Source organism: Cheilinus undulatus, linkage group 15 (genome assembly GCF_018320785.1).
Source record: "Cheilinus undulatus linkage group 15, ASM1832078v1, whole genome shotgun sequence".
In the NCBI taxonomy this organism is placed as follows: Eukaryota; Metazoa; Chordata; class Actinopteri; order Labriformes; family Labridae; genus Cheilinus; species Cheilinus undulatus.
Window position 1 is genome coordinate 40,397,078 of NC_054879.1, and position 22,570 is coordinate 40,419,647.

At 38.5% G+C, this 22,570-nt stretch overlaps 1 protein-coding gene across 1 annotated transcript; it reads left to right on the forward strand.

Moving 5' to 3' along the window:
• Window positions 1-584: 584 nt before the first annotated feature.
• Window positions 585-6,107, forward strand: ednrbb (endothelin receptor type Bb). Its single transcript, XM_041806380.1, has 7 exons — window positions 585-1,001; window positions 1,162-1,274; window positions 1,448-1,652; window positions 1,843-1,983; window positions 2,074-2,207; window positions 2,292-2,400; window positions 5,937-6,107. Exons 1-7 carry the CDS (start codon window positions 585-587, stop codon window positions 6,105-6,107), a joined length of 1,290 nt encoding a protein of 429 aa, XP_041662314.1.
• Window positions 6,108-22,570: the final 16,463 nt, after the last annotated feature.

Below are 22,570 nucleotides of genomic sequence, written 5' to 3' on the forward strand. Positions count from 1 at the left end.
TTTATGGTGGCTGAAACTTGGTTGGAATTTCAATGTCCAAAATGATAACACAATTTTTTAGTGAAAGATGCAACCATGACATACTGTCCTTACTAAATCCCATAAAATGATCTCACTGGGATAACAGACAATACACTTCAACGCCATCCTTTCATTGGGGATGATGCATCAAGGGGAGTAATTACAGTCACTACTGACAGATCCATGACTAACACTGTCAACAATACCGTGGTCTATAAATCCTGATTTCTCTCTGCTGGGTTCACGTATTTAAAGCCAGTGTGGTAGAGTAGTAGTAGAGCAGCTCTTTGTGTTTGCACACTGCCTGTTTCTAAGGCATTAGAGAGACTCTTTTATGCAGGATTTGTATGTGTACATAAACAGGTAAGCTGGCATAATGCCATGTTTCATATTTTTATCTAAGCTTTTCATTCACTGCTGCTGATAAGTAAATTGAATAATCCTCTACCTGCATGTCTTGCTTTAAATCTAAAGGTTAAGATGCTGTGCTAATTATTTCCGCTCTTATTTCCAGGGTAGTGAAGGCAAAATAACCTCTCAGCCTTTTGAGAATACCATCAACAATGTGGACCCTAGCTCTTATTCTTTGTTTGGGAAATATTTTCATCGCAGGCGAAGCTTCTGATCAGCATTCAGAGCCATCCCCTGTAATCCCACTCTCAGAAACGGCCTCCCCTGCTCTTTTAATACTGGAAAAACAGAAATCCAACAGCTCAATTCATCCACCCCAAGTAGCAGGACCAAAAACACAGCACCCTCCTATGTGCCTGGAGCCGGCTGGAATCAGAAGCGCCTTCAAATACATCAATACCGTGGTGTCTCTTGTTGTTTTTGTGGTTGGCATCGTGGGGAATTCGGCCTTGCTGAGAATCATATACGTAAACAAATGCATGAGGAGCGGACCAAATATTCTCATCGCGAGTCTTGCTTTGGGCGATCTGCTCCACATTGTGATAGACATACCAATCAATGCGTACAGGGTGAGTTACTCACCTCATACTGTGCAATTACAAAGAGAAAACAATGCTGCTCCTTTTCCTGCTCTTTTGATCCATTTAAAACTTCAATCTCACCTTGAATTGATTGTTAGTGTGTGTGCTTTTTTTTTTTTACACTGAAAATTGGTCTCTGTTGTTTCAGCTCATGGCAGAAGATTGGCCTTTTGGGTTGTTATTGTGCAAGCTCGTCCCCTTCATACAGAAAACCTCTGTTGGAATCACAGTTCTGAGCTTATGTGCTTTAAGTGTTGACAGGTGAGGAGATAAGCAGCCTTACAAGAAAACAACCTTGCTAGTGACTATCTGTGTTCCATCAAGCAGACAGATTTGTTCAGCGTTAGCCCTTGAAATGTTCTTAAACTAAAAAATGTATCTCTGTTACAGACAAAAAGTCCCTGAGCTATAGTATTCCTTGATTGATTTTGCAGATACCGAGCTGTAGTGTCCTGGAATCGAATCAAAGGCATTGGAGTTTCAGTGTGGACGGCAATCGAAATAACTCTTATATGGGTTATTTCTATTCTGCTGGCGGTGCCTGAAGTTGTCGGCTTTGATATGATAACTATGGAATATAAAGACAGGCACCTGAGAATATGTCTGCTTCATCCCATGCAAACCACACAATTCATGCAGGTGGGATTAAATGAAAACATCAAACTGTGCTTGATTCGCCATTGTTATTAGGCAAACGATGCTTCCATTATTTCTCCTTACATGCTCTTGCATATGCTCTTTTAAACATACACATGTATGTCAAAATATTATCTTATAAAGGCTAAAAGCTGCCATCTGACTCTGGGCTTCTGTCATGTTTAATCAACAGTTTTACAAATCAGCTAAAGACTGGTGGCTCTTTGGCTTCTATTTCTGCATGCCCCTGGCTTGGACCGCCATCTTCTATGCACTCATGACCAGGAAAATGCTGAGAAACACTGAGAATACTCTCAGCGATCACACCAAGCAGGTTAACACTTTTAGGCTCTTTTCTTTTTTTTTTTGCACATTTGGGTGAAGCATCAACTTCGATATTGACCCTATTTTCCCCTTTTTGCAGAGACGAGAAGTTGCGAAAACTGTCTTCTGCCTTGTGATCGTGTTTGCACTTTGCTGGTTGCCTTTATACTTAAGCAGGATACTTAAGTTAACCATATATGATGAGAGGGATCCTAAGAGGTGTCAGCTACTGAGGTAAGCATAAAGACAGCTTTTGGTTGCATCTTTCTGGTTTGGTGTTGTTGCCTTATTCTAAGGTTTATCTTTGTATGTTTGCAGTGCCTTTCTTGTCCTGGACTACTTTGGCATCAATATGGCATCTCTCAACTCGTGCATCAACCCGATTGCATTATACATAGTCAGCAAAAGATTTAAAAGATGCTTCAAGGTAGGATTTGCCATGGTGCAGATTTTGTTTCTCCACGTATGTAGGGCACTATTCAGTTCAAATCAAAAGCTGGTGGGGGGTGAGAACACTTTGATGCACATTGGGTGAGCTATCATATGTGTCATCAAGGACATATGGAGTCATGTCTGTAAAGTGGCCAGACTGGGGCGAGCAATGACCCGAGGGGGTAATAAGTGAAAATGGTCTGGAAAAACATCGTCAGGGAGAAAGGAAAAAAAAAAAAAAAACAGACACTTGGCAATCTACCAGACAGTTTGTCAGTGAATCAGAGTGATGTGTGTTCAGGGAGAAGAAAACATAGCTTCAAGGCAATTTTCAAGGGAAATTTCTTTCTAAAAGCCTTTATTGTATTACGGGCTCACAAGGACATATCTAAAACATACTTTGATTTGATTTGGCTGTCACCACACCTGAGTGCTTTGATTGGATTTGACTTTTTGCACACAGGACTGCATGAAGAGCGACTCCTCTACAACACATCTTTTCTTTCATTGTGTCTTTTTTTACTGAATTAAAAGACAGTAAAATCAAGGGCTGCTTTTATCCTTACAAACAGACAAGGCTGCCCAAAGTAATGATAATAATAACTTCATTTATACAGCATCTTTAAAAAAAGATGTTTACAAAGAGCTTTAACAGACACAGCAAAGGTAGAACTCTGGGGCTGATGAAATACATTATCAGTGGAACAAAACAGAGATATTGAAAGTCAAAAAGTCAGAACAAAATTTAGCAAAAAGTCAACATAAAGTAATGCAGATGAAAGGAATTTAAATGACACAATCTTTAAAATAGTTGAATAAACAAGAAAAAGTTAGAATATTATATGATGAAAAAATCTAGAAAAAGACAATATGACATAATGTGAATATATTATAATTGATTGGATTAAAAAACACATATAAAAAGACCATATGCATAACATTGTTGAGATAAACAAAGATTAAAGGATCAAAAAGAGATAAAAAGAGAGAACAAGTAAGTGAAGGTCTCAGCAGCAGTTATACCTATGTGTCATCAGCATAAAGTAGGAAGAGAGATTATGATTGTGAATGATTAAACCTAAAGGAAGTATATGAATAGAAAGAAGAGTGGACCTGAAATTGAACCTTGTGGCACACCACAGATGCACTGATAACTCTCCATAACAAGGGATAAGAGGGAGAGGTTTCTGGGGCCCTGCTAACAGGGGGCCCATGGAGGTCGGTAAAATATAGTCCATTGTAAAGTTAAACTGTGATAACCAGATTTGATTTTTGACCTGAATAATAACCACTCTTATCAAAGCAACAAAAATGAATTTTATTTGTTTAGGTAGTAGTACAATATAGACCTTAAACCCCTTTCCTTGAAACACTTTTTTAGGTAACCATGAAAATGTGGATGGGCACATTGAACTAAACCATTTGGAAAGTAATGTGAGACACTTGAGGCAACATTAAAAGAAAAAATATTTCAATGATTGCAAAATGATGCAAAAAAATTGGGTGATGTGGTAATGTGGTAAAAAAAGGAAAAAAGTGGCAAAACTTGTTTTAAAGTGGCAAGAAATGTTTCAAAAATGGATTAAAAGTGGCAAAAAGGTGGAAAAAATGTAACAAAAGTGGCAAAAAAAAGTGCTCAAAAAAGTATCAGTTAAAGCAGGTTTAAAAAATGTGAAATGGGTTAAAAGGGTATAAAGAGGTTAGGAGTTGCTGACATGGTTTTAATGTGGCAAAAAATGTCAAAAATTGGTTTAAAAAAGTAGCAAATAAGAACCGAAAAATTGCCTAAAAGTTTAAAAAGAGGCTCTTTTATGAGTTTAAAATGGCTTAAAAAAAGGAAAATGGGTTTGAAATGTTATAAAAGGGTTAGAAGTGGCTAATATGAGTTAAAAGTGGCAAAAGGTGGCAAAAAATGGACTAAAACTGGCACAAAGATGCTTTATATGAGTTAAAAGTTGTAAAAAAAAGAGTTGAAAATTAGTTAAAAGTGTACAAAAAGGTTAAAAGCTTCTGATCTGGGTTTAAATGGCTAAAAACTGGAAAAAATTGGTAAATAAGTAGCAAATAGGTAAAAAATTGTCTGTAAGTTCCAAAAAGAGGTGCTTTTTTGAGTCAAAAATGAAAAAAAAAAGAAAGAAAAAGAAAATGGGTTTGAAATCTTATAAAAGTGTTAGAAGTGGCTAATATGGGTTAAAAGTTGCAAAATGTGGCAAAATTGGACTAACACTGGCACAAAGATACTTTATATGAGTTAAAAGTTGTTAAAAAAAGAAGTGAAAATTGGTTAAAAGCGTACAAAAAGGTTGAAAAAAATGGCAAAAATGGGTAAATAAGTGGCAAAAATTGTCTCTAAGTTCCACAAAGAGGTGCTTTTTTGAGTTAAAAATGGCAATAAAAAATGAAAATGGGTTTGAGATGTTGTAAAGAGGTTATATGGGGCAAAAATTTGTTAAAAAGTTGCAAAATGGGTTAAAAGTGGCAAAAGATGGCACAAACAGTGGCAAGAAGATGCTCTGTATGAGTTTAAAGTAGTAAAATAAAGATGAAAATTGGTTAAAAGGGCACAAAGAGGTTTAAAGTGGCTGGTCTAAGTTTAAATGGCCAAAAAATGGCAAAAATTGGTTAAAAAGAAGCCAATAGGTGGCGGCAAAAATTGTTTGTAAGTGTCAAAAAAGAGGTGGTTTTAGTTCAAAATGGTAAAAAAAAAAAGAGTAATATGAGCAATATGAGTTAAAAGTGCCCAAAGGTGGTAATATTTACTAAAAGTGGTGATAAAGGTGCTTTATGAGTTAAAAGTGGCGAAAGGGAAAAGCTGTTAAAAATGGTATAAAGAGGTTAGATGTTATTGATATGGGTTAAAATTGGCAAATGACTGTCAAAAAAGGTGTTAAAATGGCAAACATTTGTTAGAAATGGCAAAAAAGCAGTCACAGTAGGCTTCAAAAATGGCCAGAATGAGTGGTTAAATGAGTGTACAGCAGCAGAAATAGCAAGAATTGATTTAAAGTGGCAAAAATGGGTTAAAAGTAGCAAAACAAAGTAGTGTAAAAGAGTTATTACTGGCACAAATGGGTGGAAAAAGTGGTGAAAATGTGTTAAAAAGTCTCTGGATTATACAATTTAATCATCAGAACCTAATAATAGCTCAAAACATTTATGAGCTCCAAAATGAGGTAACTGTCAGCCAGGATGCCTGCACCAATGATCCAACACACATGCACTGACATCTTTAATAAATCATAATCGGGGAGGGCCCATCCTCTGGATTTTCAGGGGCCCAGCCAATTCTGCAGTCAGGCCTGCAAACAGATACAAAACAGAGCTGTTGACTTCTGTCGGCATCACTCAATTAGCAATTCCACATTAAAGCGACAAGGCTTTTTACTGTAGGTCATTATTCAAACACATGCAAATAGCATTCCACACACATAAATAAACCACATAATGTGCCATTTTTCAGGCATGTTTAATGTGTTGTTCCTTAACCTAACTTCCCTTTCTGTGTGTGCGTGTGCATGTGTGGTCCTTCAGGCATGTCTGTGCAGCCCGTGTCTCCCTCTCCAAGCTGTTACCCATGACGAGGTGCAGTCTGTTTTGAAGTCCAGAATGCAGGATCAAGCCTCAGAGCAGAGCTGCAACATCAAAGCTCCCAAGCAGACTTCCACACCTCCACCTGAGCAGGAGAACACCTTACTGTGTTAGCAAAAAACCTCAAGTGGAACTGTGAAAATCAGTGCTAAGGTCTGAAATATTTCTTTATCAAATGCATATAGGGCTATCAAAGCAGCTGGCGAGGCGGCGGATCAACCTTGACGTGCCTTCTTAATGATATAAAATACCTTGTGAATAACACGTCCTTTGTACTGCTGTCGTCAGCTGAACATCTGCTTTGGCATGAGCAACCTGGAGTCAGACTGTTCAGACGATTTGCCCTCAGGGGCTTGACTCACTCCCAAACATTACATCAGATACCTCATACCTATCCTGTATCATGCATCACAGTTCTCAAATCACTGTTTTGGGCACGATGTTAACCTGGCACCCATCAACAGGAATCTTGTCACAGCTTACCGCCTGCATGTGTATCATTTTGATTCTGTTTCTGGATCCTGGCACCTTCGGAAGCCCTGCAAACGGGAATTTAAAATTATTATGGTGGGTTTTAAGGGGGAACGGTGTATTATTAGCACATAAATGTGTGTTTTTTATCTCTGTCAAGTTTCCCATTCACAGCCGCCTAAGACTTTTTAGTTCTTTCTTGAACCTTGAGAAACATATCAAATGGGCGCCACAAGTAGATTCTGTCGCCGCTGCTGAATGACTGATTGATGGTGGCCTATTTTTAATGCATTGTTAAATGTGTAATGCATGGAGACACTTTATAAAAGACCTGAGAGTGGGGAAGAAGGAAAACGAAGATGACAGAATGAGGTCAGGAGGAGAGAGGGGATGGGAGGGGGAGGTGGTGGGGGGGTGTAGAGATGAGCACCTGATAGGTCTTCCTGTCACAGGACAAGGCAAGCACAAATAGAAGCGCTGTTCTTCTCGCTAATGCCGTATCAGTCTGCAAAACTGTCTCGATGCTGCACCCTGGAATGCCTATTAAAAGTTTATCTTGTCTAAGCAAAGAGCGTAACCCTCGACTGTTTGTTCGGGAGTTTGTTTGAATAAAAGTGTGTGAATACTTGTGATGCCAGAGATGCTTCTAAAGAAAAAGATGTATAATAAGGACATGACTGAAGATTTCTTTCCCAGCTAAAGAACTGCAGATTGCTCCAGTATTTAAAAGAAAACATATTTCATAGTACTTTTCATCATTTTCAGGCACATTTTTTCTAAACCAGTTCATGGAAAATGCTTTATGTAAATCTTGCATAATGAAATCTACTGACTTTTGACTCCTATGTCTTTGTATTTCATTAAAGGAATCTCACTGAAAATAAAGTTAAATGTTCACATTTGAATTAACAGCATGTACAATTATTTGAAAAGCGTAGTGAACTATGAAAAATTCATGTTATTCAATATTCTCCTCATTCAGACATTTGATCTTTACTTGAAAGGATCTTCAGTTAAAAGTGATGGAAGTGAACAAAAGCATGTCATGTATTTGCCTTTTAAATCCTTTTCTTGACATTAACATCTCCAGAACTAGAGGCTGGTATTCTCTCCTTTATTAGAAATTAACCATGAACAGGGCTTATACAAAAATATTCACCCCTTTGGAATTTTTTTAACCCTTTCTTTATTTAATGAATTAAGCATTGCCAATATAATTTGGCTTTTTGACCAAAAAAATGTCTTTAACGTAAAAGTGTGAATATATTTCTACAAAGTAATGTAAATTGAACTAAAGTATGTAATATAAAATAAGTGACTGCCTAAATATTTATCTTTTGGATTGAGGTCTGAGCTTTGACTTGACCACTCCAGAACATTCCCCTCGTTGTCTTTAAATGATGTCTGTGGAGCTTTTGCTGTATGCTCTGAATCATTGTCTTGCTGGAAAATAAACCTTCTCCAAAGCCATAGTTCTCTTGCAGACTGAATAAAATAATCCTCCTTCCTGTATTTTGTTGCACCCATTTTACCCTCTATCTTTACAAGCCTTCCAGGATATGCTGCTGAGAAGCATCCCCAAAGCATGATGCTGCCACCATCATGCTTCTCAGTGATGTGCAGTGTATGGTGTTCGCCAAAAATAGCATCTTGTCTGATGGCCTAAAAGCAACATGCTGGTGTCACCAGACCTAAGAGCTTTCTCCTGCTTGATCATGGAGTCTCCCACATGCCTTTTGGCGAACCTTAGTGGAAACCTGATGAGTTTTCTTCAACAGTTTCTTTCTCTTTGCCAGTCTCCCATAAAGCTTTGACTGGCGAAGCTTCCAGGCGACAGTTATTGTATGTAGAGTCTCTCCCATCTTAGCTGCTGAAGCTTGTAAAGTATCTATCCCCCAATTTATACTTTTCAATCACCTTTTCTCTGAGTTGCTCGGGGTGTTTTTTTAATCTTCATGGTGTAATGGTTGCCATGAATACTGATTAACTAGTGACTGGACCTTCCAGACACAGGTGTCTTTATACTACAATAACTTGAGACACATTCACAGCAATCAGGTGATTCTCTTTCACTAACTGTGAGACCAGTTGGCTGGACCTCTGTTGAAGTAGGTTGGTCACTTTAAAGAGGGTGAATATTTATACAATCAGTTTTACATTACATATTTTTGTTTAATTGACATTACTTTGTAGAAATCTGTTTTCACTTTGACATTAAAGAGGTTTTTTTTTGTCAAAACAGTCAAATTATATTGACCCTGAATGATTTAAAAAATAAATAAAAAGGTAAAGCATCCTAATTTTTATTGTATACTGTTTCATTATGTGTATATTAGCATTTAGCAGAACAAACTTTACAGAAATGAAACATAATATTTAAGATTATAGTGTTTGATCACCTGAATATAGAAATCAATTTATGTTTATTTACTTAAAGCCATCTATTCATACATAATGAGGGTCCCTCTCCATGGACTTTGCCATGTTTCTACAGTACAGCAGTAGGGACAAAAATCAGTAACACATTTTGCAAACAAGAATCTAACTGTTAGATCAGGGATGTCAAACTTAATCACAGCAGGGGCCAAATCCTTAATTTGGGTCCAACCTGAGGGTTGAGCGGGGTCCACATTTAACCATAAACTGTCAACCTTATTTTTACCAGCAATGAATTATGGGGGAAATAACCTTAGCACTGATGATACATGAGTTTCAGATTGAAAAAAGTCAACATGAAAGTTTAAGGGGTCAAAATCTGAGATAAAAATTCAAACTTGTAAGCTCAAAAGGTCAAACCATTAAATTTAAAGTCAAAATAATGTTTTAGAAAAGCAAAGATATGATTCTTAACAGTCAAAATATGAGGTAAAATTTAAAATCATTGGTTTAAAATGCCAAAGTGTGAGAAAACCATTTAAATTTTGAGTTTTAAAGGTCAAAACATCACTTAAAATTTAAATTTGAGGATCTAAAAGGTCAAAAAAAAAAAGACAGAGTCAAAAGTGTGAATTGAAAAAGTCAACATATGAAATAAAGAGTCAAAAACATAACTTTGAGATGCAAAAATTGAGAATATTAACCTTTTTCTTTTGCTAATTTTTATGACTTTACAAGGATATTTTTAAATCATCAAGGTTCATACATTTCATGTTCATTACATTTTTAAACTGGAGGAAATCTGCAGAACTCAAATGAATATAAAAATATGATCTGGTTTGCCGGGTATAACTGTTCCACGGGCCGCTGGGCCTGAGTTTGACACCCCTGTGTTAGATGTTGCTAATATTCCTAATTTTACACACTGTACCTTTAAAATGTCTAAATATGCTCACCAGACTGCACATGTGTGAGTACTCTCTGTTTTCAACATGTCAGTTCAGTTGAAAGTCATCAGCTATCGGGGTCACATTTCAAAAAGCAACACTGACATTTGTTTGCATTAGCCCAAAAAAATGCTATACAGTTCTTAAAGTGATTTGCAAGCATACAATATGACATTTTAAGCATTCTAAACAATCCACGTACATCATGTGCACTAAACAAATGACAGCAGTGAATTTGTCACCAGGAGTATTTATTTAGCACTAGCCTTCAGTGAGTAACACAACCCTTTTGCTGTCCATGTGAGGTTGGAGTTAGAAAGGAAAGACAGTGTGACATCAGATGCTAAAGGTATGTAAAAATTAAATAGATGGTGGATTTTTTTTTTTTTTTACCTCTCAGTGTAGAACTCCTTTGACTGTGAGTGCCTGACAAGATTTAAGCCCAATTCAGATGCAGGCTTTGACTTCTTCATTATAAAACCAAGAGGTTTTGCTTTTTCATCACCTTTCATTGCTCGTTGGATGTTGTTAGCTTCCCTTTAAAGGTCCACCTCCATTTTGGATTCAGCTTTTTTGAGGGGTAGCCTTGAATTTTGAGTCACCTTTTCAGTGTGACTCACAGGTCTCGCTTGTATTCGTGATTTTAAAATAGTTTGACCCTAAGGCGGCAAAGTCACTCCAAATCTTAACATTTCCAGCACCATGCCTCATAGGTAATGAATGGCTCTACTGTGATTTTATGACTAGTTTGCACCAATTATGTCCTCTGGTACTGTGACCAAAACAATCGCTTGTTGACTCATCTGTCCAGGGCACACCATTAGAGATGTCCTTGGCCTTGCCTCAGTATTTATTGGCAAACTTTAGATTTGCTCTGATGTTCTTTTTCAAGACAGAGAAGACTTCCCTCTGGCACACATCCCATGCAAATTTGAGCAGTCACTTTCTGATATCAGTCGACACATCCACTTCATGGAGACTTCTTTTGGCATCATGCAGTCTGCTCTTGGGCAGAATTTGGCGTGCTGGCAGTATTTTTACATTTTTTCCACTTAAATGATCTTCTGTGCTGTGGAGATCCAAATATTTTGAAGATCTCTTCAACCTTTTCCAAGCTCCTCTTCCTTAATGCATGAGTGAGATCTTAAGATAATGGCGTGATGATACCATGTACCATGCACTTCAAAAACAAGAAAACAGACTCTAAACTGTAATGGTGTAGATAAGATGGGACATATTACACTCTGGTGGCGTAATTTGGAGCCTCGACATGTGCAGGAGACATGTGGCTAATCAGACCACAGAGTTGGCATCTTGCCTCGTCTGCTAACTGAGGCTCACATTTAACTTACCAATAAAACGTCATACATCCTTTAGATCAAAACAGTTCATAGCAGAACAGATTGTTGCCTTTACTTGAAGCTGACACTCTCAGATATTGAACATTTTATGGTTGTTTTACAGTTTTAATTTCATCAGCAACAATTTGGATGAAAAATGTTCATCAACTACCTTTTCCATAACAAATACATGACAATATAAAGTGAAAACATACATCTTTGCTAACTAAAATTTATGAAATGTATGTTTAGTGACTATAAGCTGAAGGTAGACAAATCATCATAAGAAGCTGAGAAGCTGTACATGTATTTCAGAACAGAAATACACATTAAAACAGATATAAAATCAAATTAAACTTCCATTTATGGCTAAGGTAGAGGTTGGGATACCAAAAGTCAGAAACCGGACCTGCAAAACCTCTTTACAAAACGTTAAATAAAGCTGAGTAAAGAGTCTGCTTATAGGAAAAAAGCTCATCCTCCTTGAAAACATTATAACACAGCCAGCATAGCTTATCTTTGTTAGCCGCATAAACTATGTAGCTAATGAAGCTATGTAGCTAATGTAGCTGAAGCTAAGCTCCCAAAGCACCTAAGTAAGCTACCTAAGCTATGTTTCTAAGTAGGCTTTAGCTACATTTGCTAAGGCTTATGTTGCTAAAGCTGCCTTAGCTATAGATAACATAGCTATGTAGCTAAAGTAAAGCTTATAAAGCAGCTATGTAAGTTAGTAGGTACATTATCTATGTAGCTACATTAGCTTTAATTATGTTTGCTGAAGCTACCTTAGCTATAGTGGCTTGTGTAGTAAGGTTAAGTACAGAGCAAGCATAGCTGTCTTAGCTTTAGCTTAAGCTAGCAAAGCTTAAGTGAACCACTGGTTGTGTAATCACTCATGTGGCTGAGTAAAAAAATAAAAAGACTTATGTTGCTAAGTTATTTTTTAGCTATGTTTGGTTAAGCTCATGTTGCTAAAGCTAATTTGGCTGTAGATAACAAAGAAATGTGTCAACATAGCTAACAAAGCTAGGGCTACGCTCCCAAAGAGCTATTTAAGCTATGTTGACACTTTATCTATGTAGTTGTGTTAGCTTTAGCTACATTTACTAAAGCTCATATTGCTAGGTCCCACGTTGCTAAAGCTTAATTAGCTACATTGACTTTAACTATGTTTGCTAAAGCTTCCTTAGCTATAGTGGCTAATATAGTAAAGTTAAGTGCATAGCTAGCATAGCTATTTTAGCTTTAACTTAAGCTAACAAAGCTTAAGTGAACCACTGTTTGTGTAATCACTCATGTAGCTAAGTTATTTTTTAGCTATATTTGCTTAAGCTCATGCTGCTAAAGCTAATTTGGCTGTAGATAATGCAATGTGGCTTATGTGGCTAACAGCTAAAGCTAGGCTCACAAAGATCTATTTCTGCTATGTTGACACATTATCTATGTAGTTGTGTTAGCTTTAGCTACGTTAACTAAAGCTCACATTGCTTGGGCCCACGTTACTAAAGCTTCCTTGGCTACACTGGCTTATATAACGCTAATCATGTAGCTTGTTAGCTGTAGCTTAAGCTTACAAAGCTAAAGAAAGCTTCATTCATGAAACGGGTCTGTACATTATTTAATCCCAGATCAGACCTGTGACCTTTTTCCTCTATTTTACTTATGAAAATGTTCTTGGTTCGAATGTTTGCCACGTGGTTATTTTATGAATGGAAGTGACTTTATTTATAAATAGAGTTGAATTTCAAATAAAAATCTAAACTGGAAATAAGTTGTACTGACAAATTATGGCACTTCCTTTCTGAGATAACCAGTGTCTTAGATAAATGGTATAAGGTCTGCAGCCCCAGCCCTCTCTGTTCTACCATATAATAAAAATAAGTACACAGAGAAAGTCCATCCCCTAGAGCTTTTGTTTTGCTTATGGTCTCATGGGAATACATTTCAGCTCTTTTTTGCCTCATGTGAGGACAATTTTCTACATCATAAAGCTGGTGAAAATTTTGCCATGGTGTTACTTTATGTTATGATGGCAACCATCATGGTTCTTTCATATCAGTGTCATTATAATAAGAGTTTTTCCCTCTAATAGCTCCTGGCACATGAAATAGAGAGCACAAGTATCTGCTGGTTCCACATCACATCACATCAAACCAGCAGGCCGCCATCTTTATGTACCTAATCGATTATCCTCGCTCTCCCTGATGTTTAAACACCAGATTAAGCAAACAACAGTTAGCCTAGAATCAGATTGACGTTTGTTTCTATGACTAGATCGTCAAATATCCTTTTCATTTTCAAACATATCTCCCAGGTTTTAAATTAGATGACATTTTAATGACATGCTATTTTTAAACGGGTGCTGTAGAGAGAAATTCAAGCCATCTGACTCAAAATGTGTTTGTTTGTGATTAGCGATGCCAAAAATATGTTTGAGGAGAAAAGAGAAAGTAACACGCGTGCTTCGCAGCCCACACACTCATGCAGAGCGACACACTTGTGCACCTTTCTATGTACTGACATGAGAGAGCCGGTGTCTCTGAGGCTTTGACTGTTGGATTCATCAGCGTTGGACATGATGATAGAGTCCAACATGCTCATTCATGCTTCAGCCAATTTGCACACTTTAATCAAAGCTATATGTATTTTTGTGCTTATGTATTTATGTTAGATGCTCCTTTTTAATCTTATATTCTCTTTCCATGACCCACTGGATGTCTTTTATTCATTTTCCACATTTTCTCTGGAAATACAAGTTCTAATCCAGCAGCAGCATGCTTCATTTGAAGCTCCTGTCAAGTGCTAATTTGTGTCAAATGCAGTCAAATGCTTGGGTCCCCTTTGTTAATTCAAATGCCAGCTAATGCTGCAGCGCTATCACGTCCCCAGCAGTAAGAAATCATGACACTGACACAAGCGTGCCCTGGTATCCACACAAGGATGACGTCAGTGTCGGCATCAGTGAGCAAGCGAGCGGGTGTCTGAGACCTTCTTTAGTAATCTGTGTACACACAGGGGCTCACATCGGGCTCCCCACGGTGCTGCCCAGGCTCCCCAGACTGTGGATTTAATTAAACACTGTGAAATTAATTAATCAGTTGGGTGGCAGGTAGAAGGACTTCTCACTGGAACTGCTCACACAACCAAGACAAGCATTTCATGTGTGCTGACAGTTATTAATTTGCTGTGTGTTTTATTATAGGGCTTCTTTATAGAGATGCTGCAAATTTCTGGGAGATTAAAAGGCTTGGCATGCGAAAAGAGCCATGCAAATTATCAAAATAACAGCTCCGGAGAATCAAAGTGTAAACCTGTGTTTGATCTGTTCTATCAATTAATTAAAAAATTCACTTCTGTATAATAATATGGTGCAAATTAGATGGAAATGAGATAAAATATTCATTTAGTTATCTGGGGAATCTGCCTGGAGGGCTTTTTAGTCTTCAGTCTGGCTCAAAACGCTGTCCATATGGCAATTATGTACAGTAGTGTTGCAGGAGGATTGGTCTGATGCCTACTGGCAGAGAGGAGCCTGCCTGTGACAAACTGCTGCTAGGATCTGATGTGAGTTGAGGGAGATAATGAGGCTGTTGTAAGCCTTAAGTATAGAGCCTGGCCCCAGGGTGGCATATCTAAAGGCTCAGGCTCCCTCATTGTTGCACGTGCGGCTGAGGATTAAAAAACACATTGACTTTTTTCCTCATAAACTTTGTCAGTACTTCCCACAACTCTTTGGACAACTTCTTCTTTCATGTGGCAAGCCTCTTGACATTGCTTTGTGGAGAAACTGGGTTTCCTTTTTTAATGTTTTTTTTTTTTTTTTTTTTTTTGTAGATGTGAAGTCTTGATTTGATTCTGCTTTGAGCTATCTATAGCTCTTTTTAAGCACCCCACTGGAGAATGTGTACGTTCTGGGGTACATCCTTGGGTGACTGAAGCTTTGACAAATGCCACAATTTGATGGAGGATTTTTTTTGTGACATACACTCCCCTCCAAAAGTATTGAAAAAGTGAGGCCAATTCCTTTTTTCTTTTTTTGCCGCAGACTCAAAAACTACTGTTTGACATCAAGATGAATAAGGTATTTCCAGGTATTTACATCTGGATCTGATACAGAACCCACCTATTTTTCATGTGAACCAAAGTATTTGAACATGTGGCTGGCAGGTGTGTTCTATTACATCTTCTATATAAACAGTAAATAGTACTAAATGTCTACACTACATTTATAGTTAGAGGTGTAGCCAACATGAAAACCAGAGAGCTTTTAATAGAACAGTACTAAGTTAAAACCTACTTTATGGCTGACCACAACTATCTGTTAAAATGTCTGACTGAATTCTGTGAGTAATTAGATTTTGGGGTGTGTAACTGTGCTGTTCCTTATGTCTGTGGGTTGAAGGACCCGGCAAGTAGAGATGGGCAATACCGATGTTTTAAATTCGATACGATACCACTGCTTTTTAATGTAATTTTATCAATACTTATACCGATACTTTTGAAGAAAGAATAAAATATTTGGGCTTGCATTTTTTGTAAAGTTACATATTTCAGGCAGTTAAAAAGGCATATGCAGGTCATTCAGAAATTCATTTAGGGGCAAATTCAATTAAATTACAGTGTTGAAGCTGGTAAAAAAAAAAAAAAACTATAATCATAGCACAAACTTGTATACAGAATTAAAATATCCACAACATTACCAATTTCTTTTCTTTTTTAAATTCAGATAGAAGGGTTAGCCATCTATACCCACTAATTTGAAACAAAAATGTAAGAAATACAAGTCATCAAAGATTTTTATAGAAATATTTATCTTGTTATGTTTCTACAGTTTGGTCTTTATACATTTTATGGTACTGGCATGTGGTTTCAGTATTTTTTATGTTTTCTTCCAATTTTGAAATTTTACTTAGGGACCACCTTGAGTGAGAAAGACAGCCAGGTTCACATCACAGACTATAGAATGACTTCACATGTGAGTGGAGTTGCTGAAATCTGTTACTCATTAATGATTGGTCCTCAAAGTCACATGGTATGGCAGGATCGACATGTCTGATTGGTCCTTAGAGCTATGTGACATGGACGAGCAGGTAAGGCATGTTTGATCAGTCTCCAAATTCACGTGACACGGACTGGCAGTAAAGCCAAAACAGTCTGAAAGAGAGAGAGAGGCAGAGAGGCACTCGGCGGAGAAGCGGTGGTGAGACGTATTTTATAGTACTCATTTGGTATTGATACTTTGCTAAAGGGATCGATACCAAAAGAGTACTTGGTAAATATCGATACTTTAGCGATCAGTGTCTTCTGACTGTCCCAAGGTCAAGGTTGAAGCTCAGGGGTGACAGAGCCTTCTCAGTAGCTGCACCAAAGCTCTGGAACGCTCTTCCTCTTCATGTTAGACTGTCCCCCTCTCTGCCTGTCTTTAAATCAAACTTAAAAAAGCACTTTCACTCCCTGGCTTTCGGCTCTGCTTGAGATTGTGGCTTTTAATCTTTTCTGTTTTAATTGATCCATTTATGTCCTCCAGTTTTTACTTTTGTCCTGTGTCTGTGTTTTATTGTTTGTTTTATTGTTTTTAATTTTTACTGTACAGCACTTTGGTCAGCATTTTGTTTTTTTTTTAAATGTGCTTTATAAATAGATTTGGATTGGATTGGATTTGATTGGATTGGATACTCCCACCACTACCGGCAGGACACAGCAAACCTAACACGCTAGATTGATTCATATATCCATTGCATTTATATATTTCACATGCTCCCATAGAAAGTGTTTTGCAGGGCTTTTCAAAATATTCTAGAAAGGTGATTGGAGGAATGTTCTGGCCGTCACATTCACGACAGGCTTTCAGAGCGACAAATGACGTTGTTTGCATGTGCTACACTTGTGCTGACAGGCCTTAGATTGTTAATGGCAGAGCTTGTCATTCAGAAAATTGATGCCAAGGCTGCTTAGGAGACATGCAGAAACATCTTCTCTACCAAGACAAGCTTTCAGTGTGGCTATTTGCTGTTGTTTTAAAAGAAATGTAGTCCAGTTCTGATTAAATTGCTGCTTTCCGACAGCTACATCCGAGCTAATGGCTACCACGACAGCAGCACCTGAAAACCCCACCGTAACGATCGCTAACCCATGGTGAAACAGACCAGGAGAAGAGGGAAATATATAAGAGTAATATAAGAGGAAGATAATATAAGAGGAAATATTCTAGAGGAAAAATGTTGTGGTATTTTGGTATTTAAAAAAAAAAAACTCCCTACAGCTCTTAAAACGACTCCAAAATCAACGGAGAATTAAAACAGTTCAATCAGGAATGACTTTATGTTTCATCCATTTTTCAGAAATCCACCCATAAGTCATTATTAGCAAATATATTACATGTTAAACACGTATTTATCAGTTCATACGTGATAAAAACTATCATTTTCTATGGAATCTTTTGGAAACTATGCAGCATTGAAAACATGACAACCACAGAAGTATACAGCCATAGACTGTAGAAAGAATTGGACAAACCCTGTGTGACGTCAGCCGTCTGCTTACAATAGGAGGACTCAAACAGCTCTTGATGCCAATCCACAGCGGCTTCCATATTGAAATCGCTGTCTCAACTGAACTTTGGATCGCCCTAACGGCCTGCCCACTAAGTGCAACTTCCTGTCGCTAGGTTGCTAGCATTCTGGTTGACAGAAACGTAGCTTCTGCTCGTCGAGCTATCTGTCAATCAAATGAGACGCTCCAATCAGTCCGTAGTGAGGTTTTTCCTAAACATAATCTAAAGCCGTGTTTCCATCAGGGGGTCCGGTTTGATTCAGTTCTGTTTGGTATAGTTTGGTACACTAGACCCCAAAATAGTTTGCGTTTCCACAGACACCCGTGCTCTCACTTGGTGGGCGGGCTGTAAAGGTGATGAATGTGAAGTCACATGCAGCGCGAGTCAGCTGTTCCAGCCGCAGAGTTATAGAAAGGATGAGTGACAGAAATCAGAAGGGAATAAGCAATAAACAGCTTTATTTCAGTGCTTTTTAAAAAAATAACTACATTGTAATGATGTTAACCGCTGTCAGTACAGCTCCTGAGCTGATGGAATACATGTACAGAGACGGTTTGACTCATAACGCTACGTTAATATGTGAATTTATCTAGTCTAGAACAGTTTATGCGACAAATATGAAAGTTTAGAGCTGTAGCTACTGTGAGAATTTGCGCATTAAAAATAAAGGAAAAGTTCAGCTAGTGTTAAAATCAAGCTAGATTAAGTCAGATATCCAGGGTGCGCTGATCTTGTTGTAAAATAGTCAGCAGCCTGAAGTTTTACAAACACGTTCAACAACCACATTGATGTTTTCACAGGTTACCTAATGTAAGAAGTAGATTAATAACTAGTTACAGAAGAGAATTAACTGTTCTAAGGCTTCCTATTCACAAAACTTCAGCATTAATTTAGTTTCTCATCCATTGCGGATGGACCAGGCTGATGTGAGCCTTCAGGCTCTGCTTTGTGTACTTAAAATCAGGTCGATATAAACATCAGGAAACTTGATTTGTGGCCAGATATCAATATCCACAGACTAGGAAACAGTTTGGATCTCTGTTGAGTCCAAATATTTCCCATTTAGGCAGATAGATAACTGTCTGTTCTTCTCCCGTTTTCACCCGCTCCTCACAACGCAGACTTCCGTGTTTTGAAGCCCGGAGGCGAGCAGCTGAGTCGTGCGCTGACATGACGTCAGTGCAGCCCCTATTGTTGTGTATGTAGCTCCACCTTTTTGGTACGGATAGGTAAAATTGGCACCCGTACGGAAGGGTGCCGAAAAGTGGGACTGTACGGGTCGGTTTTTTTGGGACCCTTTCTAACTTTTGCTCTATGGAAACGCAAAAAAATGTGTGCCATTTGGCACTGAACTGAGCCGGACCGCTTGGTGGAAACTACCTATAAACGATCGTGTTGCTAAAAAAATCACCCCCCGTACAGTGAGAGCACATGAAGACATTAGCTAATGAGACACGTTTGGAGTTTTGAACGAGGCTGTAAACCAGTTTATTTCTAGTGTAAAAACCGGCTGTTTTACGTGTCCAGACAGAACTTCCGGTGGTCCTGCAGCCAGCCTCCAGTGGACACTCACGGTATTGCAAATTTTTGCACTTCCGCATTGGCTTAATTTTTCCGGAGGTTGCCGCTTGTATACAGCTAAAATATCTCAGTTGCCCCCTTGTGGCTGGCTGAGATATAGAGACTGATCTCACTGTTGGAGCCTAAAAACTGCATACATTTGAAAGAAAATAAAAATATATATACAAAAATGTGTTAGTTAGACCATTAAAAAATTCTAGTTTATTTGAAAGTTTGGCCCCCAAAGTGCCTGTTTAGGAAAAGCTGGCCCTTGTACAAATGTAGTTGATGACCCCTGCTGTAGAGCATACATTTTACCTGCTTAAGAAGATACTGAAGACAACACTTTGCTAGCCTAAAAATTTAGTGCTCCACTCCAAATAATGCTGTCATCTAAGTCATTGGTTCCCCACCTTGGGTTGGGAGGGCCAAAGATTGGGGGTGGGGGTGGGGGGGGTGCTTTGAGGCTCCCAAATCAGGTTTGCAAATATTGACTAAAACCATGATAAAGCAGTTATTAAGTAGTTTTTACAATGGTCTTTTGATAAGAAAAGCATTCATAGGCCTTTCTAGTGGTTTTATCAATGAATCAATTAAAATCTACATTGATTTTTGTTGGCAGTGTGTCACTTTTTCTTCTCTCTTGGGTCCTGGGGGCCTCCACTTTTCTTAGGTATATGTATAGGTCGTTTCCACCAAGCGGTCCAGCTCAGTTTGGTGTGGAATGGCATGGATTTTTTTGCGTTTCCGTAGAGCAAAAGTTGGAAAGGGTCCCAAAAAACCAACCCATACCGTCCCACTTTTTGGCACCCTTCCGTAGGGATGCCAATCTTACCTATCCGTACCAAAAAGGTGGAGCTACACACCCAACAATTGAGTGGTGTAGTCGTAACCTAATTTCGTAGGCAATCCTGGAAGTTAGTGTTGCATTGGTTCCCTCGGTGTCAAGTCTATGGGATTTTTCAGTGGGTTTTGGGATTATTGCTGAAAATAAGCTCTGTGTCCAATGAAAGTTTATGAAACTTACACATTTTGTTCATAAAGATAATCTTCACAAATTGATCATATAAGCATCATATCTGGTTCGTTAATCTGACTGGTGAAAGTAAAAAGCTAACATCATGCTATATTGAACTACAACTCGGTCGACTGAATTTAACGTCATCACTCGCGGATACAAGTGAACGGCAGGCTCAGTTGCCGCACTTCGGGTGATGACGTATAGCATGCTGTAGTCCTTGTTAGCCGTCTTTTAGCAACCTTCTTATTAAGACGTGAAAAGATACACAATTCAAAGGTGGGGCATGTTTCAGACGTGTTTTATGTTGTAGGATAAAACCTTAAACTCTCTTGAGCTTGTGTTCACCACAGACCTTATTTCAAGCATTTAAGCGAAAACTCATTCAAAAATCCCATAGACTTTCAGACGAGGGAACCAGACGTGCTTAAATGCTAACTCACTATAGGGGGTTGTACTGACATCACGTCAGCGCACGACACAGCTGCTCAGGTGCTCGGCTCCGGGCTGCAAAACACGGAAGTCTGCTCTGTGAGGAGTGAGCGAAAAACAGGAGAAAAACGGACTAGTATGCTTAAATCTGGGATATTTGGACTGGACAGAGATCTAAACTGTTTCCGAGTCTGTGGATATTAATATCTGGCCACAAATCAAGTTTCATGATGATTATCTGGACCTGAATTTAAGAACACAAAGCAGATTTAGCTTGATTTATCCACGATGGATGTGAAACTAAATTAATGCTGAAGTTTTGTGAATACAAAGCCTTAGAACAGTTGTTTCTTTGTACCATAACTAGTTATTCATCTACTTCTTACGTTAGGTAACTTCTGAAAACATCGCTCTGTGGATGGTGAATATGTTTAAAAAACTTCTGGCGGCTGCCTATTTTAAAACGAGACATGTATTCCATCAGCTGAGGATCTGTACTGACAGCGGTTAACATCATTACAATGTAGTTATTTTAAAAAGCACTTTCTACAGCTCTGCAGCTGGACCAGCACAGCAGACTGGTGCTATTGTTTTGTATTCTCTGAATTTTTTTCTCTAATTGACTCAACATCATTGTAAATGAGGGTGCCCCTCAATGATTTCTCGAGTATAAATAAAGGTTGATTGATTGATTGATTGATTGATTGATTGATGTGACTTCGCATTCATGCCTTTACAGCCCACCCACCAAGTGAGAGCACGGGTGTCCAGGGAAATACAAACTATTTTGGGGTTTAGCATACCAAACTATACCAAACCGTACTGAATCAAACCGGACCCCCTGATGGAAAACAGCTGTAAGGGGGGTTACAAGGAAAAATGGTTGAGAAACACTGTTCTAAGTTTGTGTATCAAATCCAGATGTAAATACCTGGAAATAAAAGCTGTAATGTTGCTCCCTTGCCTCATATTCATTGTCTGATGTCAAACCCAAATGGTTTCAGTCTACAGCAAAAAATAAAGGACTTGGCCTCACTGTTCCAATACTTTTGGAGGGAATTGTAGATCCCATTGGTTACCTTTCCAATTATGTTTCCCTGACAGGGTTAAAAAAAAAAAAAAAGAAAGGAATGGCGATACGAGTGAGGTGTGCTGTTTGTGATACAGCGTCCTGTGAGAGAGCCCACACATGCTGGGTTATAAAGATAACTGCCCACCTCTTGTGAGGAACTCTTGACATCCTCCGCAGGTCGTATGCCTCCATCACACCAACTGTCACATATATACAGTGTGTCCTGAGGAAAACAATGGCGCGACCTCCATCTCTGTGTCCAATTTAGACCTGCACCACACTACAGGTTTCCTATTTGAGTGCAGCAAGGACACCATGCAACCAAGTGCAATACACAGAGAGAAAAAAAAATCCCTGCAGTGTGTGAGGAGTAATTGAATCCCCCTGGGGAATTGCTATAATGTTTCATGGCATAGAGAGAGTAATTCGCCGAATGCAGGTAGGCCTGTATTTACAGCTTTAACTCAGTGAAATAAACAAGACACACTCCCTAATACAATACCAGCAGGCATATAATTAACAGCCATTTGGGGTTTGCATACTAAATAGGAGGGTGAGAAAGAGAGAGAGTGAGGCAGACTCTCCAGCCAATAGGGAGGAAACTTCACAGCGACCTGCAAATGGCAGGCAGAGTTAGACTACCGGGCAGAGCTGCAAGTGGTCACTCAACCATGGGATTAAAAAGCATTTAAGCCTTGTACCAGAGGCCCCCCCTCCCCTCCCCCTCTCCCTGTGTTATTTCTGACCATTCAGGAGAAAAGAAAAGACAAATTTTCGCTCCCTGCATGGGTTGTTATTGCCGGTGCAA